The 24,015-nt window shown below is 43.5% G+C and overlaps 1 protein-coding gene across 1 annotated transcript in view; it reads left to right on the top strand.

The window, feature by feature from the left end:
• The window catches only part of IL12RB1 (interleukin 12 receptor subunit beta 1), a 118,511-nt gene that overhangs the window by 57,985 nt on the left and 36,511 nt on the right, over window positions 1-24,015 (top strand). Inside the window, exons 7-12 of the mRNA XM_040326876.1 lie at window positions 538-620; window positions 2,821-3,022; window positions 6,134-6,304; window positions 9,364-9,456; window positions 16,989-17,144; window positions 17,869-18,015. Coding sequence (XP_040182810.1) covers window positions 538-620; window positions 2,821-3,022; window positions 6,134-6,304; window positions 9,364-9,456; window positions 16,989-17,144; window positions 17,869-18,015 — 852 coding nt within the window. The remainder of the gene's footprint in view (window positions 1-537; window positions 621-2,820; window positions 3,023-6,133; window positions 6,305-9,363; window positions 9,457-16,988; window positions 17,145-17,868; window positions 18,016-24,015) is intronic.

The following is a 24,015-nucleotide window of genomic DNA, read 5'->3' as shown; positions in this document are numbered from 1 at the left end:
ACCAAAAACACAAAAGTGTCACTTAAATTACTAGAAAAAGCCTTTTTTAATCAATATTAATCTTAAAATTAAATTCCACAATGCTATCACTTTGCCTGAAATCCATACTGGTTTCATAACACCACAAACAGACATTAGGAATCTCCCAAACCAGCATGTTAAAGGATTTGTGTAATTTTCATGTCACCCCTAAAAGATACATGATAAGGCTTCTCCCCCTGCTTTATCTGTGTTTTTTTTTTTTTTTTCATTTTTGCCTTTTGATTAGCAAAGGTCCACCAGATCAGTGTCCAGATTCCGAGGCCATTTATTTCACAATAGCTTGCCCAATCCCCAAAAAGGATCAAATTGTCCACCAAAATTTGCCTTCCACTGATTTCATATGTTGCCTTATGATAATTTTTTGTTCGATCCTTCAGACAGAATCTAATTTTGGCCAATTTGCTCTTTACCAACCAGCAGCAAGCTCACACGCAATCTAACTATGCAGCAAACAATGCGTTAAACTGGCATAATGCTCCTGTTACTGTTTTGCAGATATTGATTACAATCCACATGCAAGTTACAAAGCAGGGAAATTAAAAAATAATGGAACTCGAACCCTGACATTGGATTGGAAGGTACGTTTTTCAATGCCAGTTAATTTGCAGCAATAACATATATGCTTTAAAAGTCACAAACTTACAACTGTATTTTGAAGCTTTTAAAATATATATTAAATCTTTACTTTGCATGTACATGTTGGCGCTGTGGATTATGTTGACAGTGGTCCAATGGATTATACTCTTGATTTGCAGTTGAGGAGTGAGAGTAAGTACATTGGGCCAGATTCACAAAGGAATTATGCCAGCGTATCTATTGATACACCGCGTAATTTCAAAATTCCTGCGTCGTATCTTTGTTTTGAATCCTCAAAACAAGATACGACGGCTTCTGGGTTAGATCCGACAGGTGTACGTCTTCGTACGCCTTCGGATCTAAGATGCAATACTTTGGCGTCTGCTGGGTGGCGTTTTCCGTGTCGGTTATGCAAATTAGCGATTTACGACGATCCATGAATGTACTCGCGGCCGTCGCATTTTCTAACGTCGTCTGTAGTTGGCTTTTTCCGGCGTATAGTTAAAGCTGGTATTTTGCGGCGTATACATAGAATTGCCATGTTAAGTATGGCCGTCGTTCCCGCGTCGAAATTAGAATTTTTTTTTGCGTAAGTCGTCCGTGAATAGGGATGGACGTAACTCACGTCTAAGTTAAAAAAAATGACGTCCTAGCGACGTCATTTAGCGCAATGCACGGCGGGAAATTTCGGGATGACGCATGCGCAGTTCATTCGGCGCGGGGACGCGCTTCATTTAAATGAAACCCGCCCCAACCCGCCCAATTTCAAATCTGCCGCCAGAAATACACTACGCCGCCGTAACTTACGGCGCGAAACGGCTGAGGATTCGAACATGCGCCAGGTAAGGTACGGCGGCGTAGTGTATCTCTGATACGCTGCGCCGTTCTACATGTATGTGGATCTGGCCCTTAGTTACATAGGGCCAAATCCACAAAAGGGATACGACGGCGTAACTGCTGTTACTCCGTCGTATCCCTGTTCCTAACTATGGAACTGATCCACAGAATCAGTTTTCCATAGTTAGGCAGAAGATCCGGCATGTGTAACGGACTTACACTGCCGGATCTTAGGATGCAGTACCGCATCCGCCGCTGGGGGCATTTTGTGTCGAAATGCCGCCTCGGGTATGCAAATTAGCACTTACGGAGATCCACGAAGCTTTTCAGCTTCGTTTTTTCTCCGTAAGTTTTAGTTTGCAAACGCAAAATTAGGGCTGCTTTTACAAGGTGTAAACTGTTTACACCTTGTAAAAACAGACCTTTCTGTCCAGCGACGCGATTTTTTTTTAATTTTGATTTTTTTTTTCCATTTAAGTTAAGGCAGTGTAACTTAAATGGAAAAAATTAAGTTACGCAGGATCTTTGTGGATTACCCCCATAGTTAGTCAGGTTAAAAAAAGACCATCCAGTTCAACCATAAAAATAAATAAAATAAAAAATATTGTACAATACCATATACCCAATTCTATACCCACAGTTGATCCAGAGGAAGGCGAAAAAACCCCAGCAGAGCATGATCCAATTTGCTATAGCAGGGGAAAAAATGCCTTCCTGATCCTCCGAGAGGCAATCGGACTTTACCTATAAATGTTAGTAGTAATATGATTTACTGATATGAGAAGAAGAACTTAACAAAATGACCAAAAATATGACATGAACAATTAGGATCACATCCAGACGATCAGAGATATTTTTGTATCCATGTCTTTGCATTTACCATCAGCATTTTATAATTAAAGTAACACTCCTTGTACAGTTTATTACACACATATAACAGATTGTGACTAATTAAAATGTATCCCAAAGTTATTAGTGGATGCTGGTGAAATGAATCACCTACTGGCTTCTCATACTTTGGAGATTACGGAGGAACTATTTCCTTACTCCTTAGTAAGTGGTTCTGCCTCATCTCATACAAAAACTCTGTAAAGCCAAATAAAGGTGACTCAACACTCCTAGCATGGTTTCCATAACCTTAAATAAGAAGTAACACCCCTTTATAATGCAAAGTAGGTGTTGGAGTCTCACTGACAAAATGAAATATCAAGTTGAGCTGAAATTACTTTTTAAATGCCAGTTCCTTGTTGATTGAAAGGCTGGAAATAGCAACTTCACAAACATCACATTAGGAGAGAGGAAATGAATATTGTAATAAAAAAGTTCAAGTTTTCTTTAATGATTGTTATTCTTTTATATTCACAGCTTGGCAGAGAAAACCAAAGAGATATAAATTATGATATTACCCTCACCTTACTTCCATGCCCAGATGCCAAATTACATACCCGTACAAAAGATAATTGGTTTAATGCAACCATATCAGGTGCATCATACAATGCAACTATTGTAGCCTTTAATCAAGCTGAAAATACACCTCCATGGTCTTTATTGATTGATGAAGATGAAAGTAAGTACAGTATATTAGTGTTTGTATTTTTGACTTAAAGGAGTTGTAAAGGAAAACCTTTTTTTTTGCTGAAATGACTGTTTACTGGGTATAGAGACATAATAGTTAACTGATTCCTTTTAAAAATGATAAAAAATTGATAAAAATCAATCATATAATGTACCTACAGTTTCAGTTTAGTTTTTGCATGTTTCCTGCTTCTCTGCTGCACAGAGCCAATACAGGGCAGTGATGGTTTGGAAAACGAAACTGATTGGTGTTGAGGGGTTTAAGGCCCCGTACACACGACCGAGTTTCTCGGCAGAATTCAGCCAGAAACTCGGTCGGAGCTGGATTCTGGCGAGAAACTCGGTCCTGTGTACACTTTTCAGCGAGGAACCCGTCGAGGAACTCGTCGGGCCGAAAAGAGAACATGTTCTCTATTTGCTCGTTGTTCAATGAGGAAAAAGAGAACATGTTCTCTATTTCCTCGTTGTTCAATGAGGAAAGTCGGCCTGCCGAACTCCTCGGCGGCTTCCACACTGAACTCGACGAGGAACTCGATGTGTTTGGCACGTCGAGTTCCTCGGTCGTGTGTACGGGGCCTTAGACACACAGTAATCACACCTCCTTGATTAGTGACCACAGAGAGAAAGCTCCCAGTACTGTGGTCATCAGGAAACAGGCAACCAGGAAGTGTTCAGAACAGAGAAGGATTACAGCAAAAACGAACAATAAGGACATGAAACCAGGACTGCAGTAAGGTAAAGGAAGCTATTTAGCTAAAAAAAAAAATTCTTTAGTGACCCTATAATATTATTTTATATAAAAGAAAAATTTGCCCCTTTCACCCTTCAACCCAGTCCATTTTTAACACACTTCCTAAAATGCTAATTATCAACTTAAACACGTACTAAATAAACCCAAAACAGAATAACAAAATAAAAATAGGTAGTCTCAGTTTTTATTTGTTGCACAATATTTGTGCAATTTTTTTTATGAAATATGTATTCCCAGCAAAAAACACACAACGATATTATTAGGAATTAACGTGCATGCGATAAATTTAGATGAGGGGGGGTGCGCCTGATTTTAGTCTTGCCTAGGGCAGCACAAAACCAAAATACACCACTGGCAGCAGGCACTTGCAATGCATTTTACTGACAGCGACACGTATTGAGCTGTTCAATGAGGGTGAATGTACCCCCGGTCTCGCCAAACACAATATAATGTTCAAAATATCGAATTAATATTATAGACGGGACAGTGTTAAGTTTATGAATACCAACTAAACCCATCCTCAAAATCATGCTTGTGAAACCATAAGAAAATCAAAACCTTAAATTATAGTTACTTAAATGATTGTAAAAACCTTTACAGTTAATCACTTTACAGTGGGCACTAAAAATGTTATGTACAGTACATATATGTAATGTATAATGTATTATTTTGTTTTTATAATATATTATTTTTTTTTGGCCCCTATGTAATTGTATTGAGGTAGTTGCAGGTACTGTTTGGGGAGACCACAGTTATCTGTTAAGACCCCCTGATGTCTCCTATGGCTCTAGCCCAAACATATCAGGAGTCCCCTATTTGCAGCCCAGCCAGCAGCTGCTATGATACTGAACCTGTGAACCTGGAAGTGCTCAGATCTGAGCCCCTTAGGATTCATTAATCAAACAGGATTTTACCAATCCCCCTCGCCCCCCCAAGTTTTGCTGGGTTTCCAGAGCAGACAGGTAGACTCTGAGACCACAGAGGGATGGAGGAGGCCATTGTCGGCATTTAGTAAAATTTAAAAAACATGTTCATAACTGCTATTGCAGCAGGCAAGGGTGTATCTACCATAAGGTAAACAAGTCGTTTGCCTTGGGCGGCAATTTTTAGGGAGGCAGCGCCGCCCCCCAGGCAGAAGGGCAGAGGCGGCTCTTTAACCACTTCCCTTCCTTTTCGGGGGATATACCGAGATGATATGGAGTTGCTGTTTTTAGAGCTGGTGGTTGGCTTTCTTATAATAGCATTTGGAGTGGCTTACTAGCTGCTCAATTGCTATTACAAGCAGTGGAAGGGGCACACTCCCCACCACCCCACCGCCCAATGGCTCTCTCAGGCTCTACTGTCACACTGGGAGACCCAAGTGACCAGCCAGCACATCCGCCTGCTGGTCGGACAGCCAAGCAAAGCCAGGATCAGCCAAACAAAGCCAGGATGACATCACTTCGGGTTTACTCGGAAACCATCAGCACCAATTTATAAAAATTGAAAGCATTCAAAAACACAGGTCTTGGTGTTTTGAATGCTTTTAAGTGCAGAGGAGGGATTTGGGGTCTTATAGACCTTATATCTCCCCATAAAGAGTACCTGTCATGTGCCTATTACTGTCACAAAGGATGTTTACATTCCTTGTGACAGCAATAAAAGTGATCAAAAAACAAAAAAAATTAAAGCAACCGTGTGAATTTTTTTTTTTTAAATGTATGATTTAAAAAAAAAAAGGAAAATGCTCAGTCACAAAGGCAAACACACGTGTTGGTCCCCTAAACAGCGATCGTCCCACATATTTGAAGTATCACTGCGAATGTCAGATCATGAGCAGTGGTTGTATATGTGGCACTTGGACGAATCATGTCTCAGGGTCTGATGAGGAAGCTGCAGCTCCAAATCAGACCCTGAGACAAGAATGGTGGTATACCGTGGCTAGGGTGGGACAAATTTAGATAAGGGAGGGGCGTGCCGGATTTTAGTCTTGCCTAGGGCAGGACAAAACCAAAATACATCACTGGCAGCAGGCACTTGCAATGCATTTTACTGCCCCTCTATAAAAGTTACAGTGGTGGCAGCAAAAGGGTTAAATATGGGTATTTAGCAATTTGTTTAGCAGACACATGTTGTATGGCAAAACATGCATTCTTCATTAGTTAAAGAGAATCTGTGACGAAGCAAAATATCTGTGTATTTGTACTTAGCAATTCTCTTTCTCAAGGTATCTACTGTTTTCAGGCCAGTAAATCTGAACCAATTTTACCACAGCTTCACTGCCCTGGAACTTAAAATTAAATTCCAGAGTCAGAGAATTTTCCTTTATGACAAATGCAACTCAATTTTACAGCATTACAATTTACATTTTAGGATCCGATTTTGAAAATGTCACACTATCAGAAAGACAACTGATTCTCAGTTGGGAAAAGAAAAGAAAAAAGTCTGCACACTATTGCACTGAGTGGCAGACTTCTGCAGGGAAAGAAATCTTCAGCAATATTACAAGAAATTATAAGAGTAATCATATAAACATATCAACAGGTAAGTCATATTCACATGTAACTTTCCCACTTCTCAGTTATCAAAAACAATAGCACCTGTTAAAAAAAACACCACTAAGTACTCTCTGTATCTAAAAGGATGTGCGTCTATGAATCTGTATCTAAAAATGAATGTGCATCTGAAAGATTAAACAGCCCATGATGTATGAAGTAACCTCTTGGGAACAGAGCTCTATAGTTTCACATCTGTTGTCAGTCTTTGCCATGTCCAGGTCTTGTCCCAATTCCCAATGTAAACAGTAGAAGTTTGCCATCTGGTCTTTGTAGACAGTAATTATTATCTGGTATATCGTAGATATGGCATATACTGTAACTGCATTTTCACAAATTCTACTAAAGTTTTAAATTTCCACTTAGGTATACCCCCTTATACATACCTTAGATTAGTGAGCGAGGTGGATCAGGTGCCACTGCCTGTGGTGCCAATCAGTACTATGTATGCATAGCTTTTTCTCAAAGATCGGTGGAAAAGCCTGAAGGTAAAATGTTTCCCTATGAAGACCTGTGGAGTAATGGTCAATTGTTATGACCGAGTGGCAGCGTGCTGTTAAAGTAGTTTGAAAGCCTTAAGGTTTTTGCATAGAATGCATTAAGGTGAAAAACCTTCTGTGCTGCAAAATCCCCCCCTGTCCCCACTTATACTATTTATCAGCATATACCGCACACTTTTTTGCCCTTAAAATCAGGGCAAAATCGTGGGTGCGTGATATACGCCGATACCTGCTTCCCGCGCTGAGTTTGAACTGCGCCGCCGACATATACCGTGCGCAGTACACTTGGGTACATTCGGCCAGGCTCGGCTTCGCTCGCGGTCACGCTCTGTGACGCCTCCTGGCCTTTATGCGTGAGAAGCCGAGCGTGGCCGAACGTGCCCGAGTGTACTGCGCTCGGTATATGTCGGCGGCGCAGTTCAAACTCAGCATGGGAAGCAGGGATTCGACTGAGAGACAGCGCGGGAGGACACCACCGAGGCCGCAGACGGACGCCGGGCAAGACACCAACGAGGGGCATTCAAACTGTAAGTATTTTTTTTTCTAAAATTTCCCTTCTAGGTTGGGGGTGCGCGCTATACGCGGGTGCGTGCAATACCCCGATAAATACGGTACCTGAGCCCGATCGCATCCAACGATGTAAACTCCCTGGGCAGATTAATAGCAGCGGGAGTTGTCTCTCGCCGCTGTCTTCCTCCTCCCTGGGCAGATTGATAGCAGTGGGAGTTGTTGGCTCTCGCTGCTGTCTTCCTCCTCCATGGGCAGATTGATACCAGCGGGAGTTGTTGGCTCTCGCTGCTGTCAATCAAATGGTGTGCTGAGCGAGCCGGGCTTTCCATGGGGACACTTTCAGAAGAGGAGTAGGAGCACTGGCAGGCGACCCCAAAGAAAATGATCGGGCTGCTTCTCCAATCCCAGAGGACGGCAGTTATGTGTAAAACACATCGGGTGGAGTTGGAGTTGTGACGTCATTACGTCCAGAGCGGCTGGTGTATCCCACGGCCTGGGCTATTATCATCGCTCTTTGTGATCTTTAAACCTGTCAGTGCAATTTTTTAGCAAATGGTAAAAAACACACAGACACAGCTTGGGACAAGTCCTTTATTAAAAAAGAAAAAAAAATCCAGCGATTTAATCCTTCCTTGATACGGAAAATACATGCCACCACGGTCCGAATCTGCCCCGGCCCCGCCCTCAGCTTTTTAAGAGCTGTTTGTGTGTTTTTTTACATTTTTGTACCCCGTTACCAATTCACATGGGGGGCCTGGATCTGGGGGTCCCCTTTGTTAAAGGGGGCTTCCAGATTCTGATAAGCCCCCTGCCCACAGATCCCCACAACCACCAGGCAAGGGTTGTGGGGATGAGGCCCTTGTCCCCATGTTGAGGGCATATGGCCTGGTACAGTTCAGGAGGGGGGGCGTTTTCTCGTCCCCCCTCTTTTCCTGCAGCCTGCCAGATTGCATGCTCGGATAAGGGTCTGGTATGGAATTTTTAGGGGGACCCCCTACGCCATCTCTTTTAAAAAAATTTAGCACAGGGTTCCCCTAATATCCATACCAGACCTGAAGGGCCTGGTATGGAATTTTGGGGGACTCCCCCCCCACGCAATTTAAAAAAAAATGGTTCGGGGTTCCCCTTAATATTCATATCAGGCCCAAAGGGCCTGGTAATGGACTGGGGGTGGGGCATGCTGTTTTTTTAATGACTTTTATCTGTATTGCCAGGACCTGACAATTCATTATAGCCACGAGAATTTACGGGAATATTTAACTTTTATTGTTTCACTTTAAGCATTATTAAAATCACTGCGCACAACTTTTTTTGCATTGATATATGTCCCCTGGGGCAGGACCCAGGTCCCCAAACCTATAACAATAACTTGCATATTAGCACTTTTGATTTCTCCCATAGACTTTTAAAGGGTGTTCCGCGGCTTTCGAATTTGCCACGAACACCCCAAATTGTTCGCTATTCGGCGAACAGGGGAGCACCCGATGTTCGAATCGAACTTACGTTTGACTCGAACATAGGGCTCATCCCTAGTGGAGAACAGAGCATAGAATTCTCACTGTTTTCTATTATATAACTCAAAGCACAGTAGGTTATCATCAGCATTATGATAATCACACAGGCATATACTGTGTTACAATAGCCATGTGACACAGATCCATGATAGTGGAACAGTATTTTTGGAGAGAGGTTAGAAATTGCAGCCCACATATTGGTGCAAATTCCATTTAGGCCCATACATTGCAGTAACATACGGAAAGGCGTTTTTTTTTTTTATACTGTGAGTTTCTGAAAGGCATTGTACCATGCAGTGAATTGAGCTGCATTAAAACACCACAATGGAATACTGTACTGTAAAGGGGACCTAATACTTTGCATTATAACAAATATAACACTTTACTCACCTGGAAAATAAAAACTTAGCTGTAATTAAATATGTAAAAAAAATAACAATAAATAGTACTTTTGTTGGTTTAAAATAAAATAAAATGCTTAAAATGTATTCTCTTCTCTCTCTATTTTTTTATTTATTTTTTAGATAATTTTGAGATTATGCAGTGTTACAGAATTCGCATACATACATTTAACAACAGCCAACACAGAACTGTGAAAACCGCATACTACTATCGACGTAAGTTTGATTTTCTATATTTCTATTTCATTTTGTGCACATTCCTAATAATTCTAACAAGACAAATGAAAAAAAAAAGAGTTTAGTAGTAGTAAATGACAATGTTAGGTACTCAGATATTTTTAGCCAGAATGCACCAAGAATATCTCCCGAACACACTGCACATAGAGCAGCTGCATTGCTGTGTGCTGCAGAAATGCACAGTAACATGTGTTGCTACAACACGTAAGTGTGAATGGAATTTCAGCAATGCATGGTAACACAACTTCTCAATGTTGGATGCGTTGTGGTACCATTCTTTGTAAATGGCACCACAAAACATTGCACATTAGAGCATAATGCCCTGCAGTGCACCACAACACCCATAATGCTGTTGTGGGGCTCTGAATTGCCACAAATGGCTCTTGTATGTTTTTCCATCTGTTGAATTGTGTTGCTAGCACATTCAAGAAGAATGGTCTACCTTAACAGTAGTGATCTCATATGAAGAAGTATATTGTATAGTCCTCTGGTTAGATAATTGATGTTTAGATGTTAGTATGATGACTATAAATTATGTTGTTTCGCAGAAACACACCAGGCTCTCCAGAGAACGCAATTTAAATTAACTGACTTCCAATACAGCATAAAGTCCAAATTCCACAGACGATACAAAAATCCAAGAGTATATAATTCCTAGACATGTGCCATATTTCTCAGTGAAGACCAGACTGAATGCCAGCTTGACTGCCACAAAAGCTGGTCTCACACTGGAGGGAGTGGTTCTTCCAGGTCAACCAACTGTTTCCCTGAATGAAAAATTCCTCAAGTCTAATTACTATCAATAAATACTTCCTTATGTATGTAAGCAATTTACACTTTGAGGTTAACAGGCCATACCTCACACACTCAGGTAGTCTTGGACAAGATTAACACATCCAAGGGTCTTCAGCTGTTCCTTTGATCTGTGTTTGGCCACTAACCCTTTTGGTCAGCAAACACCCTTTTGATGTGTAATCTTGAATGCCTGTATGTAACACAGATATACCATGCCATACTTAAACACAATATTTTAAATACCTACACATATATATTAATATTATAACAGATGGGTGTTAATGCACCACAATGGAACACGTAAATGTGAATGGGCCCTAAATGTACCATATAAAAAGGAATTCTCTTAAAAAAAAGCTGAATAATTTGTTCTAATGGGTTTTTGGGTATTTAAGGGCAAAGTATGGCCAAAGCTTTTTTGACCATACTTCTCCTATGGATCACAGGAGTGCAGTTTGTTCTGCAGTCCTGTGACCCGTTTTGACATCACTCAGTCCAGTCCAGGCTCAGGAAAGATCCCAATATTATGGTCGGTATGTGCCCAGAAGCCTGGGACGGCACCTGGCTCTGCCTCTCAGAAATCCACCCCCTCTACAGCCCAGCGCTCCAGTAAGCACTGAAGGGGAGAGCAGAGAGCCGCTGACCGACAGTCACGGCTCTCTGCTCAGAGCAGAGGGGAGAACTGAGCGATCAGTGGTGTTTAACTCAGTTCTCACTGCAGAGCCGGACCGATGCTGCATCCACGTAGGTGAGTATAAATGTTTATTTTAACTACTTTTAGACTGGTATGTTAAACCCACTTTCTGTCCAGGCCATTTTTCAGTTTTCAGCACTGTCACACTTTGACTATTACTCGGTCATGCATTTTTTGGGGGGGGGGGGGTGTATTTAATCACCACAGTTTTTTTTGTATTTGTTACTATATAAAGGGAAAAATATATATATTTTAAAATAATGTTTTCTCTTGGTTCCTGCTATTTTTTTTTACAAAAACATAATATTGCTTCAAAAATAGGCCAAAATGTATTCTTCTATATTGGCTATTCCACCACTGTGTGTTCTCTGTCGGCGTGCGCCTCACCCCTCGTTTTCATATGGTAGAAGAATATAGCAGATAAGATCCCCCCGCAGCCTCTGCTATATTCTTCTGCCATATGAGAACGAGGGGTGAGGCGCATGCCAACAGAGAACACACAGTGGCGGAATAGCCAATACCACCATCCCTGCATTCACGGCTGGATCAGCTTAGTGCCAGCTAGGGGTGCAACGGATCGTCATTGATCCGTGATCCGAACCGAAAAAGATTGATCCGAACCGCACACACGTGATCCGAGGATTGTTTTCTAAAAAAAAAAATAATAATAATAATTTGCGCATGTTCAGTCCACACACAGCGTGGTCATGGTGAACGGAGGAGCTTGAATGCCCCGCGTCATTTAAATCCCCTGTATGGGAGCATTTTGTCTTCCATGTCAAATATAATGATGAAGGAAAGAGGTTAGTGGATAAAACCGTGACGGTGTGTAGGCACTGTGGCACAAGAATGCCATATGACAGTGGGAAAACATCAAGTATTGTCACTAGGGGTGCAACTGATCCGTACGGATCAGCACCTTCGGGTCGGGACACACGGCGATCCACGGGCCTCCCGGTCCATAGGAAAGGCCGCGGCTTCGGCCTAGCTATCGAAGCGGCGGCCATCGAGGTCCACCGGCGCGGTGGATGCAGGCTGCTCCTCGGAAGTTTGTGGGCACTTGAGCTCAATATGTCATTGACTCCTAACAGCCCAGCGATGAGCTCCATGCTGCACCTTGAGGAATCCACACGGGGAGCCGCTGCCGCCGCCGTACCGGGCGTCCTGCTGCTTGCCAGAGAAGAGAGAGGAGGCGATCGGGGGGATCTGTATGGACTGAGCACGTAGGGGGGATTTTCACTAGACACTCAGCCCGCCGATCAATGACACTAAAGGGATCTGATGATTGGGATAGTTCAGGTCACAGTAGGGAACTGGTGACACCACTTTCGTACATGGGGCTGCGACTTCCACTTGGCTGCACATATAAGTATTGCGAGATGCAGTTATTTCAACACAAAACAGAGCTTATACGCTTAAATACAGTATTTGTAAATCTGACGGACTGTTTAAATGTGAAAATCAGAGGTGTTCTGTCATATTAGCAATAAACAGTCCGTCGGATTTCCAAACACTGTATTTAAGCACATAAGCTCAGTTTTGTGTTGAGAACTGTGAAATCTAAAACTCTGGTGGGTGTAACAAGATTTGTCTTTTTTTTTTTTTGCTGATCCGAAAATGATCCGATCCGTGACTCCTGATCCGAGGATCGATCCGATCCGTGAGTTTTTTGATCCGTTGCACCCCTAGTGCCAGCGCAATGGCACTGTAAAATGTTTTTACTAGATGGTGGTGGCGAACACTTTAAGGGTGGAAGTAGAAACACGAAATAGGAACAGCAGTGAAAGGAGTGATCACTCACTAATGACATCCATTTATACTTGCTACTTTATATTTATTATTTGTCATTATTTGCATATACTTTTTTGCACATTACACTTTATGGATACACTGGAATAAGTTGGAGGAGAGCACTTATTGTTGTTGGTTTGTTGTTCAAGTTTGGAAAAATTGAGAACATTGCACAGGTGTCTTGGCACCCACACTGAGTTAATTTATGAATTAATTTTTTTTCGGGAACATTGCACATTGTGATTTAAAATATTTGATGATATATTTGTACTTGATTTGTTTGGCACACTATATTAATTAAGCACTAGTTGTAAGGATTTTGTAAGTAGCAGGGTATGTTTACCCTCGTATTTATATACGTATTTTGCACGATAAAAGATTGGGAATAGTAGTCAGCGCAATCCACAATTGGTTATATTACATTTATTCCACTCTAGGTGGCATACATCTGATTGCAGCAGACTGAATCAATAGAGATCTTTTTGTTTTCTTTACGTCGGTAGCATTTTCTTTCATATATTCAGTTCAGGAAGCATGGATAATTTTTTGAAGTTGTAACTTTTTGCCTCAATTTTTTGGGGGAAATTAACCTCAACCTGAATATCTGATATCAATATTAAAACAAAAACCCAACGAGAGCTAATGTTTGCTTAGTTCTCACTCTTCACTTTCTAGCCACACGTCTCAGGCCTCGTACACACGACAAGCAAGAAACTTGCTGGGAGATATTTTTTTGCCGAGGAAACCGGCCGTGTGTACATTTTCGTTGAGGAAACTGTCGAGAAACTCGATGAGCCAAAAAGAGAGCATGTTCTCTATTTCCTTGACGGGAATGGAGAACATTGGCTTGTTGAGTTCCTCGACAGCCCAACAAGGAACTCGACGAGGAAAACGATGTGTTTCGCCCGTCGAGTTCCTCGGTCGTGTGTACGAGGCTTAAGTGATTTGGACATACCCAATGCACAGTTTTCCTTAAAAAAAAAAAATCTGTTTTCTGCCATGTTTCCAGGTACACAATATAAAGTACATGTTTACTAAGCAGAACCAGAGGCAAGATACAAATAGTCATTGAGGTAACTACTAACACCAATGGACACTTTTATTTTTAAACATTTTTTATTGCCATATAGATATCATTTACATAATGTCAATATACAGTACAAGGGGATTCTATGTAACTTACCAATTTGAATCAAACCAATAAAGCTAGAAAAGCAAGCAACATCTTGGAGTGGCTTGTGTCCCTTCATAATTGATAGCAATGTCATATGTCTTCTATTTCCTGTGTATATACCCACAATGCACCCTGTCTATATTGCCTAGACTTTAGTTACTATCTCTGAAAAAAAAAAAAGAAAAAGAATTGCTGAATCTTTTGTATTAAATACTTCTACAATCCCCTCCTGATATATCTAAGGAGTCCACCCATCTGAACCAAATATTCATACTTTTTTTTAGGCATTTTCTAGTCTCTTAGGTCATTTTATATAATGGAATATCAGCATTAATAAAAAAAAATTCCAGGCCCCAATACCAAGTGTATGTCCAGTGCATATCCATTTTAGCACTATTAACTTCCTTACAAAAAGGTATTCTGAGGCCTCGTACACACGACCGAGGAACTCGTCGGAAAAGACACATCGTTCTCCTCGACGAGTTCCTTGTTAGGCTTGTCGAGAAACTTGACAAGCTTTCTTTGCGTACACACTGTCAAGACCAAATCTCCTCGTTCTCAAACGCGGTGACGTACAACACATACGACGGCAGGGGAAGTTCGATTCCACTGGCACAACCCTTGGGGCTGCTTTTCCTCTCATGTTAAAAGTTTGATAGGAGACGGTTTGCACTTTTCAGTCTGATACAGCGTGACGAATGTGCTTTCTCCATTACAAACGCTACTTTTACCAAAGGTGCGCTCCCGTCTCATACTTTATTCTGAGCATGCGCAGGTTTTTAAGCATACACACGAACGTGTTTCTCGTCGAAAACCAGCCCGACGAGGAAATTGAGACTCCCGTCGAAGAAAAAGAGAACTTGTTCTCTTTTTTCCTCGTTGAGTTCCTCGACAGTTTTCTGTACGAAAAGCATACACACGACCGTTTTCCTCTGCAAAAAAGCTCTGCCACCAAGTTTCTTGATGGATTCTGTTGAGGAAAACGGTTGTGTGTACGAGGCCTAATACATTTTTTGGTGGTATTGTTTCTCGTTTCATTCTCAAACCAATGAGCACTTTACTTTACCTATCATGACCACCAATCAGAGCTGGAATTCCATCTCTGAAGCTTACATACAAACAACCTTTAAAGTCCAAAGCAACACATAACTGGGCGTATAATAATGTGCTGGTGCAAAAATACAGAGGGCATTAGCCTGATGTGTGGAAAATACAAAACAGCATACAGTGCGCAGGGATTTTCAATATCTGATGCGCAACACAATGGGGGTTATTTAAGAAAGGCAAATCTACTTTGCACTACAAGTGCAGTCGCTTTAAATCTGAGGGGTGGATCTGAAATGAGGGGAAGCTCTGCTGATTTTATTATCCAATTATGTGCAAGCTAAAATGCTGTTTTTTATTTTCCTTGCATGTTCCTCTCGGATCTACAATGACTGCACTTCCAAGTGCACTTTTAGTGCAATTTCAAGTGCACTTGTAGTGCAAAGTGGATTTGCCTTTCGTAAATAACCCCCGATGTGTAGTGGTTTTTATTATGTAACATGCATCATGGTATACCGAACGAGGTGATCTGGAAAATGTAATATGTAACATAGTGGAGTGCAGTGGTAAGAAGTATGTAATGTATGGCACAGCATGTAGTGCATCGGCCTATAATATTTAATGTATAACAGGGTTCAGGGGCTTAGCGTATGCAAGGTATAGCACAGTAAACATAGCAGAGGGATTTAGAGAATGTAACATACAGCATAGAAAGGCCTGGATTCTTTCCTAAATGTACAGAATATAACTGAGTACTAAGATTTTGTAGGTAAAGTTGATCCAGGGTAAATCCGATTGCCTCTCGGGGGATCAGGAAGAAATTTTTTCACCTGCTGTAGCAAATTGGATCATGCTCTGCTGGGGTTTTTTGCCTTCCTCTGGATCAACTGTGGGTATGGAGTTGGGTGTATAGGATTGTACTGTGTTTTTTTTTTTTTTTTTGTGGTTGAACTGGATGGACTTGTGTCTTTTTTCAACCTGACTAACTATGTAACTATAGATCGGTGCAGTCTTGCTAAGAAAAGCTCCCTCACATTGGTGGACAGTGGTAAAGTGTCCCCTTATATTGTTGGACCCTATGTAAAGAGACACATGACCATTAATCACCAATGGAGGAGGGTAATTTTCTGACTACCAATATACAGTATGAGGGTACATTTAGTGAAATGCCCCCTTACAATGGTGGTCAGTGGAGAATATGCAAACTCACAGGAACTTACTCAGTTTATTCAATTCATGTTAGGTAGTACACAGACAGCAAACAACAGCCTAGATAGATCTGACTGAGTCTCCAAGCAGCCACAGTCTCTTCCTGCACACATACATGCCCTGTCCCACCAGCAGAATGTGCAATGGATTATGTCATTGCATGTTGGGTGTTGGAAGTGTGTGCAGGAAGGGGGTAAGGCTAGTGTGAGCTGCTGCCACTGCTGCTCTTACTAAATTCAAGTAATAGTTAGGTGGGAGGTGGCATCTGCATTGTAAAAAAAAATTGGTTCCATGAGCTTAACAGCAACATAGAAGCCTAAGCAATGGGCACACTTGCAATGTGCCATGCACAGCTCTTAGCAGTTATGACACCATGGGTGCCCTTGCAATGCCCTTAATTGTAGGGACTGCTTTTGGGTGTACCACACATTATAGAGTAGAGTCCCATGTCTTCCAATTATTGCTCTAAGAATAGGGACGGGACCTTTGCTTACATGTGGAAAGATGGAGTCCCGTGTCCTCCAACTGACTACCGAAGAAAACAGAGCCGAAGGATTGTACGATGAGTGAACTAAAAAATTAAATAGATGTGTGCAACTGCTTTTATGTGTACAGACCTTGCAATGCATTACTAAATGTATTTTCTACTAAGGCATTTAAACAGAATTCCTTCTTTTTATTTTTGCCTGATTTCCATATACCTGAGTTTTCATACTCTTTAATCAAAATCCATCACTGTAGATTAATTTTCCTCATTGCTCTGCACTTATTCTGTCCGCTGATGTCTTGATTGTTGTTTTTCAGCTTCAATGTCCATAGGACCAGGAAATCTCACAGTTGTAAACATCACTTCCAAGTCTGTCCTCTTGCAGTGGAATAGTTTCGATCTTCAAAAGTGCCATGGTCTTCTGAAAAACTGGGAAATTACCATTATAGAACATAACACGAGCATCTCAAGGAGTAAGTTGATATATTCCTGGTAAGTCTAAAGCCCCATACACACGATCGGGCTTTTGCCCGGCCAAACTCACATCATTATTCCGACAGAATTCCATTGGAGTAAAAGAGAACATGTTCTCTAACTAAACTCTGATGGAATTCTTCGGAATATCCGATGGAATTACTTCGATGGGGCATACACACGGTCGGAATTTCAAATGGAAAAAGTCCATCTGACTTTTTCCATCGGAAATTCCGATTGTGTGTACGGGGCTTAATAATGTAATTGACTGTGTTGTTTAAAGCCAAATGGAATCCACAGAAATACACATTTAGACAGTTTGCATAGTCTTACCTAGGCTTTTCTGTTAGAGTAGCTTTGCTGGTTTTCTAAATAAGAATGTGGACTGAATTGGTATATTGCGCTATATTTGCTAATCAACTTTTGTTTTGAACATTTAGTGATGGGCACTTTTACTAGTTCTGCTTAGATGTAGACTCCACCAACTTTTTTCTATAGTAACTGGAAATACACTATATTGTCAAAAGTATTGGGACACCTGCCTTTACATGAACTCTAATGAACCATTTATGCATCAGCATGTACGCAAGAAACATTCAAAGAATCTTTCCTGTTGTCAGACAAAAATGCAATACATTACTGTACTGTGTTTGAAATCAAAACATCATGAATGAAACATGTTATTTTTTATGGTTCTAAAACGTTCTGTGCAATTATTTTAAGGAGAAAATTCCTCTGTGACTCAACACCTTGTAGAGAACCTGTCTTTGGGATTTCACTGCACCTTTGAGATTAGAGGGGTCACTACCTATGGAGAATACACAGGAACAAGTGTAAAATTTGTTTCCAACTCACAGACGGGATTGGAAGGTAATCTGCTAATCCATCAATATTGTGCATTTTTAAAGTTGTACTTTTTACACACATTTTATGCAAATAACCATCAAAACACATTACTGCCAATCCAAAATAACACACTCTGCCAATCCAATTCTTAATCTCAATCACCACATAAAATAAGTAAAATATTACCATTTTCTTTATCGTATATCACGGGACACAGAGCAGCATAGCCATTACATATGGGTTATATAGTGTACCTTCAGGTGATGGACACTGGCACTCTCCGACAGGAAGTTCCCTCCCTATATAACCCCCACCCATAGTGGGAGTACCTCAGTTTTTTCGCCAGTGTCTTAGGTGTTGGTGCACGTTGAAGGTTGTGCCTGCAGTTTGTCCTTGGGACCAGGGCCAGCCGACCGGATCCGTCCAAGGTGCTTCATAGCCAAAGTGGACGGTACCCGGGCCCCAATTCGTGGATGGGGTTTTGCCTATAATGCCTCTCCTTGGAGGGCTGGACTCTGGGTTCCAGGACTGGGTTTTTTAACCTATGAATACCTGCTGCCAGTAGTGCTGTATAGGTCCAGGTGTGTGGTGTTCCTGACTTGGACCCCGGTCCCTGAAGGTCTATGACCATACCCACGGTGAAGGGGGAAGATTGGGCCTCTTGCATGAGCAATACCCTGCGGCGTGGAAAGGTAAGCAGGGGGCCTACGGAACTTGGTTTGTCAGTGGGCTCCCCACAGGGGACTCTGGGGAAAAGCCTTTTTTATGCCTCTGTGCATGGGCTAAAAGAGAAACCACAAAGTCTGCATGACTGGATGGCTCAAACACCCAGGTATACTGTTCCTCTGGCTGGGCTAATAGACTGCTGCTGCTGCTACAAGGTGTTTTGCTCCATGAAATGTAAAAGGGAGCATGTCAGGTTTAAATTACTTACTTCCTGATGTCTGTGTATCTCCAGCAGCTCCCGGGCTCCTCTCCCCACATGGATTCTGCTTCCTGCTTCCTGAAAGCGGCGTCGGGAGCGCGCGCGCGCGCGCGCGTGCGCGCGCACTGTTATAGGCGCCGACGCTGCGTGGAGGGGCGGGGGACGCCCAGGGAGTTCCCTCCCCTCTGTACATCAGAGGGAAAAACTCTATTTAGCCTGTCAGTTTGCTGAAGGCTGTGAAGGGACACGGAGCAGCGATGCTGAGCTGAGCAGGATAGGTTTGCCTATGTTATGCTGACACAGTGACACCTAGTGGCCGTTTTTTTGTACACACCTTGCTAAAGAGCTGTTTAAAGCTCATATTTTCTCTAAAAAGCCGGTGTACTAAGTAGCAGTCAGAGTACTTAGTATTTGGTACTCTCTTAGCCCAGCATTAAGGGAAGCAATATTAGGATATGATTAAGCCCTTGGGGCTCAATATTGCTATCTCTTGTTAGGTTTTGGGAAGTTTAGTTTCTGTCTAACATTACCCTAGCCTAAATTTTTTTCCTCATTTATTTAAATGTGTGTTTTTCTCCAGCTATTACAGTTAGTTGTATATTAGCGGAGTATCTCAGATTTGTTATTATGGCTCCTAAGGGTGCAGGGAACGCTAGAAATGCTAAAGGTGTTAAAAAGCCGAAGGGTTCCCCATCGGGCTCGGAGGATATTTCCCAGAATCCACCTGCCCCTACCTCCCCGGAGGATCCGGAGGTTGCTGCCCTGGGTGAGCCATCGGGGTTGCTAGGTGCTATGGCGGGCCCTATTCAACCAACTCCTTCCTATGTCACGGAAGAGATGTTAGCCTCCACCTTGGGTGGATTTGAAAAGAGGATGGCCGCTCTTATTACGGCCTCTTTATCCGGGAAGAAGCGGGCTAGGTCCCCGTCTCCCAGGTTTGAATCTCCTGAGGAAGATGTCCTTTCCACTGAGGAATTGGAAGATACAGGAGACCAGGCTGAGGATCATCTGGACCATTTGGGTTCTGAAGATTCTACTATAGAAGAACCTTTTTCAGCTTCTCACGCAGAAAAATTGTGGGTTCAGTCCTTAACGGATATGGTACGGTCAGCTTTTAAAATGCCTTTGCCTCAGCCTCTGGCCTCCGCTGTGTCCTCATTGGGCTCCCTAAAAGCGCCCCAAGCCAACCTGGTGTTCCCGGTCCATCCTTTGTTAAAGGACCTGATATTTCAGGACTGGGTTAAGCCAGACAGGATTTTTCTGCCTCCTAAAAGGTTCGCAGTTATGTACCCTTTAGAGGAGGAGTTTTCAAAAAAAATGGGCTGTCCCCACTGTTGACGCAGCCATATCATGTGTCAATAAAGCTTTAACATGTCCAGTGGACAATATTCACATGTTCAAAGATCCTGTGGATAAAAGGCTTGAGACCTTACTAAAGGCATCCTTTTCCACAGCGGGGGCAGTGGTCCAGCCAGCTGTAGCTGCCATTGGCGTCTGCCAGGCTTTAAAAGACCAGGCCAAGCAGGCCCTAAAGGACCTCCCGGCTCAACAGGCTCAGGACTTAGCCGATCTACCTAGAGCCTTATGTTTCGCGGTAGACGCTATCAAGGATTCAATCCAACAGGCGTCCCGCCTATCCCTGTATTTGGTCCACATGAGAAGATTACTTTGGTTAAAGAACTGGTCTGCAGAAACCCCCTGCAAAAAACTCCTTACAGGATTCTCCTTTCAAGGAGAGAGATTGTTTGGAGAAGATCTTGACAAATATATTCAAAAGATCTCTAGTGGTAAGAGCACCCTTTTACCGGTTAAGAAAAGGTTCCGAGGTCCCTCTTTTAAGCGCCCAACCTCTCCAGTTCCAGGGCCCTCATTCTCTAGGCAGTATCGACGGCCTCCTGGACGCGCAGCTGCAAACAGGCCCCAGGGGCAAGCTGCAGGGAACAAGAGACCGTGGAACCGTAAGCCGGTTAAGGCTGCCCCTAAGGCAGCCTTGTGAAGGGGCGCCCCCACTCTCTCGAGTGGGGGGAAGACTCCGGTTGTTCTCGGAGTTGTGGGGGGCCCAAGTTACCGACCAATGGGTTCTGTCCTCAGTAACTCAGGGGTACAAGCTGGAGTTTCGGGAGTTCCCCCCTCCTCACTTTCAAATGTCAAGACTTCCAGGCGACCCTCAGAGACAGGCATCGCTTCTGTCCGCCCTAGAGCGACTCCTATCTCAAGGAGTGATTATGGAAGTACCAGCAGGGGAGCAAGGACAAGGGTTTTACTCAAACCTCTTCGTTGTCCCGAAGCCAAACGGCGACGTCAGGCCTATTCTGGACCTAAAGTTATTAAACCGCTTTTTAAGAGTCCGGTCTTTTCGAATGGAGTCCATTCGTTCGGTGGTGGCCGCCCTCCAAGGAAAGGAGTTCTTGGCCTCCATCGATATAAAGGACGCATACCTGCACGTTCCGATTTTCCCAGGCCATTACAGGTATCTGCGTTTTGCCCTAAACTATCGGCATTTTCAGTTCGTGGCTCTTCCGTTCGGACTAGCCACGGCCCCTCGGGTTTTTACGAAGATCCTGGCCCCCGTATTAGCCATCCTAAGGGAACAGGGCATTCTGATCATGGCCTACCTAGACGATCTTCTGGTAGTCGACCACTCAGCGGCCGGTCTAAATCGGGCAGTGTTGCTAGCAGTAAACTGCCTAGAGTCCCTGGGTTGGGTTCTAAACCGGGACAAATCGGCTTTACAGCCCACAAGAAGGTTGGAGTATCTAGGTCTGATTTTAGATACAAGACAACAACGGATCTTCCTGCCCCAGTCCAGAGTGGACTCGATAAGGGAGTTAATCCACATAGTCCTAAGCAGCACAAGGCCATCTATACGCCTCTGCATGCGCCTGTTGGGAAAGCTAGTGGCCACCTTCGAGGCAGTGCCCTATGCCCAGATCCATTCTCGGAGACTACAGAGAGCAATTCTCGCGGCCTGGGACAAAAGACTCCAGGCCTTGGATCTTCCCATTTCCCTTCCCTATGCGGTAAGGCAGAGCCTGTGTTGGTGGCTAGTTACAAAAAATCTTCTGAAAGGAAGATCGTTCAATCCCCCCTCATGGAGGATAGTAACCACGGACGCCAGCCTATCAGGTTGGGGTGCAGTCCTAGACGATTTAACCCTACAGGGGAAATGGTCAAGGGCAGAATCAGCCCTACCCATAAATGTCTTAGAGATCCGAGCAGCTCGGTTGGCTCTTTTGGGCTGGACGGAGGTTCTGCAGGGCTCCCCAGTAAGGGTACAATCCGACAATGCCACTGCCGTAGCATATATAAACCACCAGGGTGGCACCAGGAGTCAGGCAGCCCAAAGGGAGGTAGATCGGATCTTTTCATGGGCAGAAGCCCATGTCCCCTGCATCTCAGCTATCTTTATCCCCGGGGTGGACAATTGGCAAGCGGACTTCCTCAGCCGCCAACAGATGTCCCCAGGGGAGTGGTCCCTCCATCCCGAAGTGTTCCAGGTCATTTGCCGGAAGTGGGGTACATTATGGCGTCCAGATTCAATGCCAAAGTAGCAAACTTTGTCTCTCGAACGAGGGATCCATTGGCCTGCGGGACAGATGCCTTGGTGTGTCCTTGGCATCAGTTTGCGCTAATCTATGCCTTCCCTCCAATACGGATGCTACCCCGTCTTCTTCACAGAATTCAAAGGGAACGCAAGCCAGCGATTCTAGTGGCCCCAGCGTGGCCCCGAAGACCTTGGTACTCCTTGATAAAAAGGATGACCGTAGAGGAGCCTTGGGTCCTCCCTCTACGTCCGGACCTCCTCTCACAAGGGCCATTCTACCACCCTGCCTTACAGGCCCTAAATTTAACGGCCTGGCGGCTGAGTCCCTGATTCTCAGAAACAGAGGCCTTTCAGGGCAGGTCGTTTCTACCCTTATAAACGCAAGAAAACCAGTTTCCAGGTTAATATACTATAGGGTGTGGAAGGCCTATATTACCTGGTGTGAAACCAGGAAATGGGATCCCCGCAAATATACTATTGGGAGAATCCTGGAGTTTTTACAGTTGGGAGTGGAAAAAGGTTTGGCGGTCGGCACAATCAAGGGGCAGGTGTCTGCCTTGTCGGTCTTCTTCCAGAGATCGTTGGCTGCCCATTCCTTAATGAAATCCTTTTTACAAGGTGTTATTCGGGTGAATCCCCCGATTAAAGCTCCCCTGTATCCTTGGGATCTAAATTTGGTTCTATCGGCCTTGCAAAGGCAGCCCTTTGAGCCCTTGTCCGTGATTCCTTTGGTCCTTTTGACTAGGAAACTAGTGTTTCTGGTGGCCATGGCATCCGCCAGAAGGGTGTCGGAGTTGGCAGCCTTGTCATGTAAGGCACCTTATTTATTATTGCATAAGGACAGGGTCGTTTTGCGGCCGCTTCCGTCCTTCCTGCCTAAGGTGGTATCAAATTTTCACCTTAATCAAGATGTGATTCTTCCATCATTTTTTCCAAAGCCTTCTTCTAAGGAAGAGAGGTTACTACATTCCTTGGATGTAGTTAGAGCTGTAAAGATTTACTTGGAAGCTACAGCCCAGATTCGTAAGACGGACGTCTTATTCATTCTGCCGGAAGGGCCCAAGAAGGGCCAGGCAGCGTCTAAGGCCACTATTGCTAAGTGGATTAGACAGACGATTATTCAGGCCTATGGCCTGAAGGGGAAGAGTCCACCCTTATCGGTTAAGGCTCATTCCACTAGAGCTATAAGTGCCTCTTGGGCAGCGTATCACCAGGTCCCTATGGCTCAGGTCTGCAGGGCAGCAACCTGGTCATCTGTCCACACATTTGCAAAATTTTATCAAATGGACGTTAGGAGGAACGCTGATTCAGCCTTTGGGCAGGCGGTACTGCGGGCCGCAGTTTAATCTCCTCTTGTCCGGTGGCACCTCTTGTTTGGTTTTTTCTGGTTGTCTCCCTCCCCTCATGGAGCATTGCTTGGGGACATCCCATATGTAATGGCTATGCTGCTCTGTGTCCCGTGATGTACGATAAAGAAAAAGGGATTTTTATTAACAGCTTACCTGTAAAATCCTTTTCTTGTAGTACATCACGGGACACAGAGCTCCCACCCCTC

Source organism: Rana temporaria, chromosome 1 (genome assembly GCF_905171775.1).
Source record: "Rana temporaria chromosome 1, aRanTem1.1, whole genome shotgun sequence".
NCBI classification, from domain to species: domain Eukaryota; kingdom Metazoa; phylum Chordata; class Amphibia; order Anura; family Ranidae; genus Rana; species Rana temporaria.
The sequence above is the reverse complement of the archived record's forward strand: the minus strand, read 5'-3'. Positions and strand labels throughout refer to the sequence as shown.